Below are 14,549 nucleotides of genomic sequence, written 5' to 3'. Positions count from 1 at the left end.
GGGGGGCGGCGGGGGGAGCCCGGCCCGGGGGCCTTGCCCGGGGCTGGGGAGGGGGCCCCGAGCCCCTGAGGTGCGAGCGGGGTCCCCAAAAGGCCCGGCACAATCCCACTCCCCCCCCTCAGGAACGGCAGACGCGGCCTTACAAAAGGAGAACTTTATTTATGTTTTCTGCCCTTTACATTCGGTGGTTAAAAACCCCGGAACAAAAAGGGTTTTGACAAAAACCGAGAGCTGTGAGGAGAGCCCCAAGAACCACAGCCACGGGTGCCGGACAAGGACGGGCACCCGTGTTGAGCATTCGACCCCACCGGTCCCTCCAGGGAGGAGGGATGGGACGTGGTCCTGTTGCAAACAGCTGGAAATGTATTAAAATACAGAATTTCTGTCTATTTGTATTTCTGTATATTAAAACACAGGATTAAAAACCAAACAGCCCCAGAGCACCCCTCATCTTGTGTCCGAGAAAACTTCCTTCCCCAGGCACAAGCAGAAAAGATTTTTACAAAACTCCCGAAAGTTCAGCGGAAAGCTAAAAAAGAAGCCAGCGTCCACCGAAAAGAACTGGAGGAGATGTCGAGGCGAAGCCCTTGTGGCCCTCCCAGCGCTGCAGGCCCACCCGGCTCCCTGGTGCATCCCGTGAATCGCAGCCCCGGCAGGACGGGAGCCGGCCGAGAGGCTGCAGACAAAGGGAGGCAGCGGAGCTGCAGCGTGCTGGGGGAAGCGCCCGCAGCCAGCCCACAGCTTGATGAAGATGGATGGGAGCAGGGCAGAGGCTGCGGCCTCCCCCCGGCCCCACAGCACGCAGGTGGGGAAGCAGCAGCAGGTGCCAAAGCGGAGCTTGGTGGGACACAAGCAGCGAGGAGGAAGCCGCAGCTATGGAGGCTGCACGTGTGGAGCAGGACAAGGACAAAGACATGCCGGACAAAAAAGCAGCAGCAGTAGAAAGGGGGTGATGATATTTTTGGTATTTTCCATTGAATGCTGAGTTTGGAAACAATTGTCTCAGCAGCTTTGCTCACACCCCACCATTTCCCCTCCCCATTTTGAACAAGGCGAACAAACAATTGCTTTAAAAATTGAGCCAGGAATTTAAATGAATTCCTACATACTAACGTTTCCTACCCAGAGCTGGGTTCAGAAGCCAGGTTTTTTTTGGTCTTTATTGTAGAAAAAAAGAAATTCCCAACTCCTCTTCAGAAAGAAAGAGGAGTCAGGAATGAGGGGCCTACAGGAGCTCCCCACGACTTGAAGAGGCTGAAACCAGCGAGGCTGCAGAGGAGAGGCAGCAGCGAGGCCGAGGACAGGAGGGATGGAGCTCTCGCCCCTTCCAGAGGGGTGCGTACACCCGGCCATTGCTTTTCTGCCTCATGGTGCTCAAAGTACTCAGACCCTAAGGACTCTGCTGCCACAGCACCCTGGGGTCACAACTGCGGGTAGCTTTAGGAGGAGGAGGACTCTTCCTCCTGCAGTCCTGAACCATTTCTAAGAGGTCCATGAAACACAAACAAGGCTCTTTGCATCAATCTTCAACCCCCGCCACAGGGCTGGGATGGGAATGTTGGAAACCACAGCGCTTTGCCAATAATTTCTGTGCATTTGCACAAGAGCACGGCTCTCACAGCATCAGGGTGCCACCCTAGGGTGCCACCCTCCTGCAGCCCGGCCAGAGTTGGCTCACAGGACTTGGTAGTTTCTCCCTACAGGAGCTGCACGTGCTCAGCCCTAGCACCCAGAAGCAGCAGCAGCCCCCAGGGCCTTGCCTGACTCCATCCTGTACCCTCCAAGTCCACAGGAACCCCTCCCCGGGGCAGCGTGCCGCCTGCTCCTTGCTTTGCAAAGGGGCCACCACAGAGAGCTAGAGGCACTGAAGGAGCAGCCAGCTGCTGGCAAATATAAGTTAGGTGAGCCAGCTTGGTAGCCAGGCTCAAGGCCCTGCCCATCAGGAACGTTTCTCATGCCAGGCACAGACCACCAGGCAAAGGGGAGAGTCCTAAGTAATAAAAGCTGGGCAGAAGCCTGGGTTGAGCAGGGGCCGAACAAGGAGCCTTGTGTATGAGACAGGTCGTGCCTCAGGCTGCTGGCAGGGACAACATCTAGACAACACCTACATGCTTCAGCCATGGTATCACCAAGCTCCGTGGGGGTGGGGAGGAGCCTTCCTTTCCATTTTCAGTAAGATTCTTCCCAATGACTGTTCAGGAGAGGGCACAGGCTGGCAGTGTCCAGCCCTAGCAGCCGGACCTCGGCTGTTCCACCTCCATCCTCCTGAAGGATGAGTCCCCTCTCCCCTTCCTCCCCAGCACTCCACCTCCTCCTGACCTGAACTCTGCAGAGTAAGAGCCATGGACCAGCTCGGCAAGCTGCAGCTTCAGGGCACGGTGCTGGGGAACTGCACGCTGCTGCGGGGCAGTGGGGGCTTGCTCCAGAGCTGAGCCCACATGGAACCAAACCCCCTCCTCCTGCTGGAGCCGGGCACGCAGCACGGCACCCAGGCTGTTTTCCCAGAGCTGCCTTGGCAGAAGTCACCACCTGCCCGGTGAGAGCAAAAAGCTTGCTTCGTTTTGTAAGGAATCAGCAAGGTGCAGTCCTGGATTTGGCATGAACAGGCAGATGGGTAAGCATCAGAAATGGATGAAAGAGCACAGCAGTTCTCTTCGAATAATTTATTAAATACAGCATTAAAATTTGTATTTATGAATTCAATCATTAAAAACAAAACTTTATCTCATATATATATATATTTAGGGACAATGACAATCATTCTTTCAACATTGGTGCATGTTGTGCCAGCACTGCTCAGAACGGCACCTTCTCTACGCTATCCTTAAAGCAGTTCAACACTTTTAAAATAAAATAAAACGAAATAAAAAGCATTTGCAAAGGAAGAGTGCAAAGCAGGGCTTGTCCCCAGCTGCCTGCCAGGGCTGTGAGGAGGCAGAGGCTGTGGCGCTCACAGCGGGTTTGTTAGATATTGCCTGCCCAGCACGAGGAAGCGTGGGGACCAATTCTCAGAGGTGCCAAAGGTGCAGTCTGCAATTTCAGCCTTGGCTGGATGCCTACAGCTCTGAGCTGAGTATCTGGTTTGTGGTTTCCTCAGCTTGGGCAGTCAATACTAAAAAGCTAGACAACAACGGGGAAAAAAAAAAAAAAGCACAAAAGAAAAAATGTTGTTTTCAGTACACCAGCTTCTTCCCCTGACCTGCCAGGTCCAGCAGAGGCTGCAAATGAAGCGTAGCAGTCGGTGTTCCCACTCACTCGTTTTTGCATCCTGCTGTGGCTCAAGGTGGCTCAGGAGGCGAGCAGCAAACCAGTACCAGCCCGCAAAGAGCGCCGTCCCCAGGCCACGTGCAGCGGTGTGGCACCACGGACAGAGAGGCTGCAGGCTGAGCCTTGAGGGAGGCTGATCCCAGAAGGCAGGGCTTCCACGGATGGGGTCCTCGGGCAGACGCAGAGGTAGCATCAGACAGACTTCTGTAACTTGATTGTCGTGTAATTCTGGCCTGCCTAAGGCAGCAGCAGCAGGGATGGAGAGGGTATCCTGCAGGAGCAGGAGATGGGACGTGGGACCTGACTGGTACTGGTCATCCTCGCAGCAAGCAAGGACGGTCTGTCTCCTGCAGGGCTTCTGAGAAATTACCCTTGCTGAAAAGGCTCCCCGCTGCCAGGGGCTGTTCTCCACTCACCGCTAGCAGGCAGCGGTCCAGCCCCACCGCCAGGGGACCAAAGGCTGCCGGTCACTCACCCACCACACCGGTACAGCGAGGGCTTGTGCTTCTGGCTCTGTAACAGTCCCCGGCCTTCCAAACCTGCTTACTCCAAGAAACCTGTTTCAGCTACACTTGAGACCCACGAGGACAGGGAGGGAGCGCTGCCTAAAGCATTTCCAGAGAGCACGTGGCCCACAGAAGAAAGTTCACACAGCCCTGCCTGCAACCTACAGTGGAGACATGCCAAGTCAGGAGCATTTCAGATAAGGCATCGCAGGTGCTTTGATAGTAAAGCAGTTAGTGTTGACTACAGTACTTGAACACAGGCTGCTGCAAAGGGCATCCCTGGGGCAAAAGCACTTCTCCAGCACCTGATGCAGCAGGAGACGGTTCAGACCTCTCCTACACAAGCACACACACACACACGGGCTGCTCTGGCTGCCCTTTTGTTTGTTTTTTCCCCTCCCAAGAAAGTGACTCAAAAAGCCCAGGCTGGGATGTGCCATTTACCCTGCCAAGCAGCCACAGAGATAAAAAGACGCCTTGTGCTGTACCAGACTTTGCAGTAGGCCGGTGAACCATCGCGCCAGCGGGACGCGAAGCAGGGGAGGCTAGTTGCCGTTGCTGATGCTGGAGTTGGCACTGCTGCAGCTCTGCTCGTAGGATGGAGGCGCCTCTGCAGGGGAAAGACAGAGTAAGAGTGGTTACAGTGGGAGTTTGGGAGGCTCCCTGCACCCCGCTCTGTGTAACTCAGTGCTGAGCAAAGCAAGCTGCTGACACATGCACGCAAGCAATCTCTCCAGGACCCCACAGCCTGCCCCACGAGTGACACATCCGAGCGTCTCTTGTTAGCCCAGCGCTAAGACAGGTTTCTTTGGCCAGGACCATGCCACACCGCTGTTCTCTGCCACCTCAGGCAAGCACCACTCGAGGAATGCAGCGCGCTGGGATTTCCCCAAGCTTTTCTGTCCTGGACAGTCTCTCAGCGCCCGCCCCCACAGCTTCTGTCTCCAGACCAGATGCAGGCCCACTCCAAGGCAGACATAAGATTTCAGTTACATCACTTTCCTGGCTCTGCTCCTGCCAGCCTCGCCACAAGCCAAGAAGTTTTTATATCTGTGGGAGGCTGAAAGCTCATTTCAGAACAGGGAGATCCTCTCACGCTGAGCCTAGGGCAGCACGAGCGTAGACGTGGGAACAGACAGCTGGCTGTCACAGCCATGGGAGGGGACGCCTCTGGAGAAGGCAGGCAGAGAGATCTCACGATCCCCTCTGAGTTCAGCCCCACTGGGCTGACATTCCCATGCTCCAACCTCTTCAGCTAGCAAAGAGACTCTCGTCACAGCAGACATTTGCTATCGCACCACCAGCCTGTTCAGGCCCCAGGAGCAGGATGCTCACCGTACGGGTAGCCCCACGTGCTGTACTCTGGAGGCAAAATGAGAGAGCTGGCAGTGGGCACGGGCACCACGTTTCCCTCGGCGTAGTAAGGGACGGTGGCTCCCGTCGAGAGGCAGAGCGTGGGGTGGTTCGGGGAGCCCGTCTGCTCAGAGTCCGCTTCCTGGAAGCTCAGTCCTGGGGCGTAGCTGAACGGCTGCTGCTGGGAATGGCTTTTGGTGGGGATCAAGACATTGTCCATGGGGTGATAGCCGCTGGCAGCCTCCTCCTCCTCCGGGGGGGCGCTGGGGACCACTGCGGATGGTAGGTGCTGCACAGATCGGGAGGGGCTCAGAGGGACCCTGTTCACTGCGATGTTACCAATATAGATGGGAAGGGTGACTGAAACCTCTGGTGACTTGAGGGAAACCTGGAAAAGAAGGAAAAACAGTGGCATCCTCTGTTGTACATTGCACAGAGCACAGCCAGCCTCACCTGACAAAGCCCCCCCCACCCCACACATCTGCTGAGCTCAAGCAACCGAGCTTGATGCAGAAGGGAGCACAGTAACACAAGGACAGCCTCACCCATAGGCACTGACCAGCAAAACGAGTCACACCAAGTTCCTCAGCAAAGCTGCATCTCCCCCGACACGCACAGGGTCCCCCCCCAGCCCAAGAACTTCTTTACTGAAAGGGTTGTGAGGCATTGGGATGGGCTGCCCTGGGAAGTGACTGAGTCACCATCCCTGGAGGTCTTTAAAAGATGTTTAGATGTAGAGCTCAGTGATATGGTTTAGTGGAGGACTGGTTAGTGTTAGGTCAGAGATTGGACTCAGTGATCTTGGAGGTCTCTTCCAATCTAGACAATTCTGTGATCCCGCCAGAGCATCAAAGTGCTCACCTGGATGTAGTAGTCGATGTGTATGAGGCTACAGCCCTGCAAAATGGACTGGGGCAGTGCTGGGACGAGGATCTGCTCCTTCCATTCTGCGTGTTTCCAGGCTTTCACTCCTGAGCCTTCCACCTCCGCGATGGTCCTCAGGTCATAAATCCAGCGTTTGGATTTGTAAGCCACTTTCTGCGCAGACAGAATTAAACACAGCTAGCAGGAGGACTGCAGATGTTCTTCTGTCTCCCACAAGTGCAAGGCAGGACACAAAACCACCCAGCTGCTTTGTCAAATCAGCAGGAGTACAAACCTAACGTGCATGTCACAGGGCAGGATAACCCACTGTCACACCGTGGGCTGAGCTGGTATAAGCACGACGTGTTCTACCACCTCCTTCCCCAGGAAGAGGGGGAGAAACAAAGTTAACCAGAGGGCTGCACTCCTCACTGCCACCTCTCAGCTACATGCAAAGAGATGTGCACTGTGGTGAGACCTGCGCCAGCCTCACAGCAGCCTCAGGGAGGTGGAGTGCAGCCCAGCTGAGGGATCGTCCTTTCAGCTTACCTGGAGCAGGCTGGCCACCACAGCCCCGGTGTCCCGGCCCGATTTGTTCTCGATGTCTGTGCGGAGCTGGATCACCTGCCCCACGATGTACCCTTTCAGATCGGAGGTGGCAGTCAGGATAACGTTGCCACTTTTCACAAGCTTATAGCTGAACTTCTTGGTGACCGACATCGTGTTGGGCTGCTGCAGAACGACAGAGACAGAGATGATGACCCAAGGGAGTCAGAGCACCTCCAGGAAAACGCTCGGATTCAAAACAAGCAAGCAGAAATACCAGCCTAAGAGGCCACGAAGAACCACTGACACAGCACTGCCACAGAGAACAGGTCTCACTCCTCCATCCCCCCAGTTGTGCTGTCCTATCAGCGTCTCTTCCCTTCGGAAAAAGTTCCCCAAACCCAGGTCCCTACAAGCAGGTACTGGTCCTAAAATGCTCTTGGCAGACATCTCACTCAACATGCTGAAAATTCACCTACACCATCCAAAGTAATGTGCAGAGGAGACAGAAATCACAGAGAGCAGGGACAGAAAGCAAGACAGGACAGATCAGGAGCAGAAGCCCTCATCCTGCTCTTGCACAGCAGGACGTGCAGTCAGAGAGGTGCCCAACCACGCAGTTATTCCCACACTTCACACGTGGCAGGGACGAGCACTGAAGCCTTGCTCTTACCTCAATATCAGGGATGTCATTCAAGTTGAGAGGGCAGAGGACATAGAAGATCTTGTTGCACTTGTAGTCCTTGGAGAAGCGCGGTGTGTCTATCACAGCTTTCACCTGATGGAGGACCTTGCCAAAAGGGCCTTCAAACGATGTAGGAGCAGAGGCTGGAGTCGAGAGAGAGAGAAAGAAAAGGCGTTGAAGAAAAGACTGAGTCAAGCCACGCATTGACAAACATGAAAAAACCTTTCCTCTTCACCTCAAGAGTCCTGCAAGTATCTCAGAGCAGAATTCCCCAAAAAAGGGCTGAACACGTGGGTCACCCAGTGACTGTGCTGTGACCTCCTCGCAGGAGGCACCCCCACACCACAGCACAACGTGCTGCGGGCAGGACAGAGGGCCAGGAGCCCCCCCTGAAAGCCCGCAGAGATGCTCGGAGCCATCAGCGACAGCGCAGGCCTGGTTTGGCACCAGGCAGGAGGCGTTTGCTTGCCCAAGCTCCTCCGCTGTGTGCGGCCAGCCTTACACTCCCCCGGCATCTCTGGGCCTCGCCGCCAGCCCCCCTCTGCCAGGCAGCCCAGGGCTCAGCACAGCTCCTGAGGCGGGCAGAGCCTTCAGCTGCTCGTCTGCATCGTACCTGGCAGCAGGAACTGGAAGGGAAAGTTGTGCTCCCCAGCTGAAAGGACTCCTGTGGGAAACAAGAGGAAGAGGTAAGGGACAGGTGACTTGGAACAGCATTTCTGGAGCACGAGCTTCTGGTGACAGAGGCCACTGCCAGGGGAACGTCACACAACTCCTTCAGCTGCCTTCACCCCACCAACACCACCACGCTCACCCTCCAGGCCCAGCGAGCAGCTCCCCCGCTGCCACCCACCTCCCCTGGGGTCAGGAGACGTCCCCATTCCCAATGAGTTCTAGGGTAAGACACTCTGGAAATAAAGTCAGCTGGGGCACAGCCGAAGGGACGCTGGTGCCAGAGAACGCTTCCCGAGGCCGTGAATTCCCCCCCGCAGCACCGAGCGCTTTGGGGAGGGCTGTGGGCTCCCGGCCCCTGGCTGCAGCCCAGTGCTGGAAGCTCAAACCTCAGCGCTGGTTTTCTTCAGCGATCTCACTCCCCAACAGCAGCCTCGAGGGCACAGAGCGGAGCCAAGACACAGCTAAAACCACAGCTACAACGCCAGGATCCCCCAACCCACCCTCCCCAGCCGGATCCCGCACCCCTCCCAGGACAGCGGTGACCCCAAACCGAGCCCACGGCACAACCTGGCAGTGTCGGGCAGCTCCCCAGGCCGCCTGCCATCAGACAGGCACTGAGACACAGCGGGTTTTCCACGTTTGTTGGCTGTGTGTACACACCAGAGGGTTTGCTTCCAGCTTGGCCCAGCACCAACACGGCCGGGCTGGGGCTGCTGCCGAGGGAGCCGAGGAGAGGCGAGAGGTGGCCGGTGGCCGTGCAGGATGGAGGGAGGGGGGGGTTTGCTCATTCCCCTCACCCCACAACACCCTCCCGGTGATTCCTCTCCCCGTTCCCCAGACAGAAGCTGAGTGGAGGCTGAATGCAGCGTGCCGGCTTGTCACAAGGTGGAGGCAGAAAGCAACTCAACGCCTGCGCTGCCAGCCTCCAAACACCCCGGGCTCCTGCTCCCTGCTGGGGAGAGTCTGCCTGGGTGAAAGGCAGCAGTGTGGGAGGCCGGTGCCTTCGCTGGTTACAGGGTAAAGCCTTGCTAACTAACCCGGTGCTCGATCTCTGGCCCAAGATTTTGTGGGGCTCCATGCAAAGCTGTGGCCTCACAGCAAGGTCCTCGCTCTCTGCACGCCCCAGGACATGATTTCAGCCTGGCTCCTGCCCAGCCCCCAGCCACCAAACCTGCCAGCGCTTCGTGCCCTCAGTTTCCGGCTTTAAATGTCCTTAAAATTGCGTGGGGCAAGAGATGAAGCCCGTCCCTGCAGCACCAGGCAGGGGCACGCTGCCAGGCTCAAACCACTCGCAGGGGATGTGGCTGGGCTCTGGGAGCCACCAGCACTTGGTGGCACCAATACCATTGCCCAGACCCCAAACGCATCACCTGAGCCCCAAGCAGAGCTCATCACAGAGCACCCAGACCAAACCCGAGCACCAGCATTAACTGAGAGCTGCAGAGAGCCAGGGAAACGCCACAAGCCCTGCTCTCAGCTCCGTTAAGCAGGGAGATGCTGCAGACAACTAGCAGCAGCCCTGGTTTTCGGGCCTGAGCCTTTCCTCACACACCCTCCTTCCCCTGCTGCCCAAACAGCCTGGAGCAGCCCCGTGCCAGCCCTGAGAGCCGCCATGCCCAGCTCACGAAGGGCTGGGTGCTCGCAGTGCCCCAGCTCCCCCAAACACCCGCGTTTCTTGCCCGTAGTGAGAGCGTGGGGGTCACTGGAGCAGGCGGGCTGTGAGCACCCAGCCTGGGCACCTGCAGCCGCATCCAGGAGCCTGCACAGCGGGACGAGCACAACACCTCAGGGCTAGAGCCATTCCTGGGACAAGGGAGAACAAAAATAGAAGAAAAACAGAAGATCCTGACCAAACGGGAGGCTCCCACGAAAGCACAGGTGTGTTCGGGCACCTGGCAGAGTGGCAGGGCTGCCGGGAAGCCCGGCTCCTGCAGGACAGGGGCAGGAATTTGGCAGCAGCCCCACGCTGAGCTGCTCCTGGGGCTCCTGCTCGCCTCTGCTGGAAGGGATCCCCCCGGCACAGGCACAGAGGTAGCTCTGTGCCTGCCTCACCCAGGATCACAGAGCCATTTCGGGATTTGGCCACATGTTGGGAAGCTTTGGCAGAAGGGAAGCCGGCGACCCCAGTGCTCAGACCCCCTGTACTGGGGCAGGGAGGGGACAGGTACCGCTGGGCTCCCCAGCTGGCAGCTCTGCCCCACAGGCTGCGCTCCCATCCCAAACGCTGGCACTGCTGGTTACAAAGGGGACAATCTGCAGCTGCCCCTGTCCCGCTCACCCTGTGAGCACAGGCTGGGCACGGGCTGACCTTGCCCCAGCCACCACAGGTCTCTCACCTGGAAATTGGCACCAGAAGCCACCCCGGCACCCTGCAAGGGACACGCAGCGCTTGCCCTCGCTCTGGCACAGGTTGGAGGCAGCACGGCCAGGCTGTCCTCATGCACCACGGCCCCACAGTGGCAGTGGGACAACCAGGCTGGCTTCACAACAGAGACCGCCGCTGGCAGCTGAGAGAAGTCCAAAGGTTTCCTCTGGTGGCTGCCTGGCACGCAGACACAGCCTCAGCCCTTTGGGAAGGCAGAGAGCTGCCTTGGGAGCAGGGGCTTCCCTAAAGACACGCTCCAGTGAGGGACTGGGGTGGCCCTGGCAGCGCACAGCACGCCCCAGAGCTCCTGAGCAGCTTTTAAATGCACAAAGCCAGGGGAAAGGGCCGTGCAGGCCACCCCAGCCTGGCTCAGCCATTACCTCACCCTTCCCTGAAGCTCAAACAAAGGCCGCTGTGTATTCAGGCACACAAGCTTTTCCTGAAGTTTACGTACAGCTAAAAATACCTTGAGAAAGTCATTAGGCAGTGGAGGCAGCGGGATTAGCAGGGCTCTGCCACGGGGCCGTACCTTTCCTCCCAATAGGAGCTGAGCCAGGGGGCTCGGCTGCTCCCGTGCTGGAAACATCCTCCCTAAAAATTCCTGGAGAGAAAGGAGCTGCTGCCCCGACAGCCTGCCACAGCTGGGAAAACAACAAACCCGGAGCAGCGGGGACACGCTAACGGCACGGAGAGCACAGGATGACCTTGGAGATTTCCCTTCTTGCTTCTGCTGCCAGCGGGGATTTGTCAGGCCGCAGAGGGACTCTCCCTTTCACCGCCCCGCTGGTCCCCTGCCACGTTTGGACAGGGGCCGTTCGCTTGTCGGGAAGAGGGCAGGGAGGGCTTGGTCCATGGTGTGCAGAAAGGAAACTCATCAATCCGCAGCGAGCCCTCCCCTGGGTGCCCAGGAGGTGCCTGGGGTGCAGCTGGGCTCTCCCTGTGCCGTGGAGGGACGGAGGTTCACAGGCTCTCCCCAGGGCCATGCAGCACTCCCGTGCAAAGCTCGAGCTGAGCGTGGTCCCGAGTCAGCCCCGGAGCTGGGTGCACCCACAGACAGGGCTGGACTGACCCACCAAGGTCTGCCCGTGCTCCCTGCAAGCCAGCACGCTGCCTGCATCCTGCTCAAGGCACAGGCACTGAGAAAACAGTGACAATTGTGACTGTGGGAGGGGAGAAACCGCAGCCTGCCGGTATTTGCACTGCTGAACAAGTGATCCGGGCTGGGCCCCCCCTACTACAGCTCAGGTGCACCCGGTGCTGACAGCAATGAGGGCAAGGGCAGTGCCGTGCCCCGTGCCATGCAGGGAGAAGTGGCAGCAGCCAGGGCTGGGGTGCAGGAACAAGGAAACCGGCGCTCCACGGGTTTTTCTGCAACTTTCCCGCTGGCAGCTCACACGGGCAAGCTGCTCTTACCCTACAGGTGGAGCCAGACCTGCCTGGGCCACGAGTTCAAACCAGTGCAGAGACATCGGCCAAACGCCTCCTGCCAGCTTTGTCCCACAGCCCCAGCAATTCCACCCCAATTCCCCGCAGCAGCCAGGAGCTCTGTGCCTCGCAGCACCTCCTGCACCTCCGCAGCAGCCTGCCTGCTTCCCAGTAGGGTGACCGCCACCGGGACAAAGCCAGCGGGGCACGGAGCTGGAGAGAAGCCAGCAGAGGGCAGGGAGATGCCTCGGCCACTGACACACACCCACACAGCCTCAGTCGAGCCTTGTTACTCACCCCCATGAAATCCCACGCTCCGATGCACTGGGAGAGACAGCCCAGATGTCTGAGCACGCAGGAGCCTGCGGGGCCAGACAGCTGGGGCAGCAGCACAGGGTACAGCACACCTCAACCTGCTTCGCCAGGCTTTGTCTGCAGCTCAACAAGGGTTTAAAGCATGAATACCTGCTGCATCACTCCCTCCGTTCCCCATGGAGGAGGGTGCGACCTGCTCCGTAGCTGTGACCAGGAGGTAGGGGTCCTCCACCCCGGGTGCAGGAGCCAGGAGCTGGCCCCAACCCCCAGCTCCCGGCTGGCACCAGGGGCCAGCAGCCGCTGCTGCTCCAGAGCCCCAACGAGCCGAGCTTTTGGCCTGCCCGTATCTCTTGGTTCTGGTGACAGAGGAACAGCAGGCCCGGCCATATGGCAATTCCTCTCTGGCTACTCACTGAGTGATGCATTAACGCTGCTGGCCAAGGCACGCAGCACGGGCTGGTGCCTGGTGCCCCCATTCCCCTGCCCGTGGCGATGTGAACCCCTGCTGCCAGCCCCCCGACACCCCAAAACAAGGAGAGCTCAGCTGGTGGCAGCGCTGCAGACGCACAGCTCGGGATCCCTCCTGAATCTGTCGGGGTTGGTGTCCAGGTGGGGGCCAGGAGAGGCGCAGGTCGGTGTCTGATATTTTGGAGCACAGCAGAAGGCAGCTCCGTGCCACGCAACAGCAGGCGGGGCCCTGCAGCCTGCCAGCACCCCACACACCCCTGCCCCTCCTCGCCTCTCCTCGCAGCCTCACACTGCAAATGAGGCATGCACGAGACCAGGGCTCCTCTTGCTCTCAGAGGCGTCAGCCAGGAAGCATGAATCCCGCCTGTGCCAGGGCGCTCCGGGCGATGCGGGGCCAGCGCAGCATTAGCACGAGGACTCCAACTCGGTCTCTGGCGGATTAAGCTAATACACGGGATTACAAACCTCAACAAAGGAGGGGAAACGCACACATCTGCTGGCAGCGGCCCTGAAGCAGTCCCTGGGAGGGAACAGCCCAGACTGCCAGCACAGCCAGAGCTGCTGGGGAAGGGCTCGGCGTTGGGCTCAGCCCCTCGGTGGGCAGAGCGAGTGTGCGCGCAGCTCCAGGCTCCCCTTCCAAGCTGCACCGTGCTCACGCCAGGTCTGTGTGCAAGCAAACACTCAGCAGGAACAACCTCCGGTGCTCCCACGTGGCTGGTGCGGCCGAGAGCGACCTTTCTGTAAGGCAGGAGGGGCGCACACAGGAAGAAAACACACCGGAGCGCCCAGCAGTGAGGCTGCAGCGAAGGCTCTGCTGCTTACAGAGCTCTGGATCAGCAGTTTTCGGTGACATTTGCAAAGAATCGGTAGGATCTGGCAGCACGGCGACGCTGCAGAAATTTCTGAGGATTAACAGTGATCTATTGAGGCAAGAAACTGGGAAGTGCTGAGAAAGCTGCTGCGACCCACGGCGACTGCAGCTCCTTCCACGTGGTTTTCCTGGGCTGAAGGTGCTGTTACTGCCCCACAGCCCCCAGCACAGCATGGGCATGAGCTGAGATCTGGCACCAGCGAGTCCTTACGGCTCCTCACAGCCCGTCCTGCTTGCACTGTGACTCCTGAGAACAGACCAAGCACCCTACATTGCACCCTTCAGTGCCTGCTCACCGCAGTCATGACGATTTTTAATTCAGCTGGCACAGGATCGTCACCCTGTGCCTGCGGAGGTGGCGTGCCAGGCCAGCAGAGAACCACCCAGGGAAGAAGCGATGCGCAGCTGCCCCCTTTTAGCACTTTGTGCAAGAAATATGCCAGCAGAGGAAGCAGGTGGAGCAGCCAGGAATTCCCCGCAGTGCCTGCTAGCTAGCTAACAAGCTGCCAAAAGTAAGGTCAGCTGGAAATTACAGCCGGCTCTCTGCATGCATTCAGCTCAGGTACAAGGAGGATTACAAGAAAAAGGAAAACACGACCTTTGCACACACAGGGTGGCCGAGGAGCACAGCCCCGTGCGGGTCCAGGCACAGGACCTGCTCCCTCTGGGCTGAACGAGGCCAGAGCTGCCGCAGGGGAGGGGAGAGCAGTGCGAGTGCTCCGCAGAGCTGAATTACTCCATTATATCGGGTCAGGAGAAACACCCCTCTGTCTGTGAGCAGCAGGGACAAGTGCTGCTATTTTGTACTCGCTGCCACTGGTGCGCCCGATCTGCGCTGCTGACACCCAGAACAACCCAGCATCGAGCTGCAGGGCTCCCCCATCACCACATCTTTGGTTTTCCTCCTCTTGAGATGATGACCTGGGACACACCAGTGAGCGAGGGTCTGCATCAAACACCCAGACCAAGTGGGAAAGGCAAATCCTCCCCAGTGGGAGGCAAATACCAAGTGCCCCTGGGGGCGAGCGACCTCCCAGCGCTGCCCCGTGCCCTGCAGCACACCGAGCAGGAGGCCCCTGCCTACGGCTTCTGCGTAAGAAGCCCGAGGTCACTGAACTGCCTGCGTGGTATTGCCAGGGCTACAGCACGGACCCTGTGCAATCCCCAGCCCTGACTGCTGCTGCTGCCAGCCCGGCTGGGGGCTGCCCGCAA

At 58.6% G+C, this 14,549-nt stretch overlaps 1 protein-coding gene across 2 annotated transcripts in view; it reads right to left on the bottom strand.

The window, feature by feature from the left end:
- Positions 1–2,648: 2,648 nt before the first annotated feature.
- ARRDC1 (arrestin domain containing 1) overlaps positions 2,649–14,549 on the bottom strand; it is a 28,913-nt gene continuing 17,012 nt past the window's right edge. For both annotated transcript variants that reach the window (XM_068656716.1, XM_068656717.1), the window contains exons 3-8: positions 7,835–7,885; positions 7,210–7,364; positions 6,540–6,722; positions 5,988–6,164; positions 5,109–5,514; positions 2,649–4,383 (exon numbers count right to left, since the gene is read on the bottom strand). In XM_068656716.1, coding sequence (XP_068512817.1) covers positions 4,319–4,383; positions 5,109–5,514; positions 5,988–6,164; positions 6,540–6,722; positions 7,210–7,364; positions 7,835–7,885 — 1,037 coding nt within the window. In that variant the 3' untranslated portion in view covers positions 2,649–4,318. The remainder of the gene's footprint in view (positions 4,384–5,108; positions 5,515–5,987; positions 6,165–6,539; positions 6,723–7,209; positions 7,365–7,834; positions 7,886–14,549) is intronic.

This window comes from Anas acuta, chromosome 20 (assembly GCF_963932015.1).
Source record: "Anas acuta chromosome 20, bAnaAcu1.1, whole genome shotgun sequence".
NCBI lineage: Eukaryota > Metazoa > Chordata > Aves > Anseriformes > Anatidae > Anas > Anas acuta.
The sequence above is the reverse complement of the archived record's forward strand: the minus strand, read 5'-3'. Positions and strand labels throughout refer to the sequence as shown.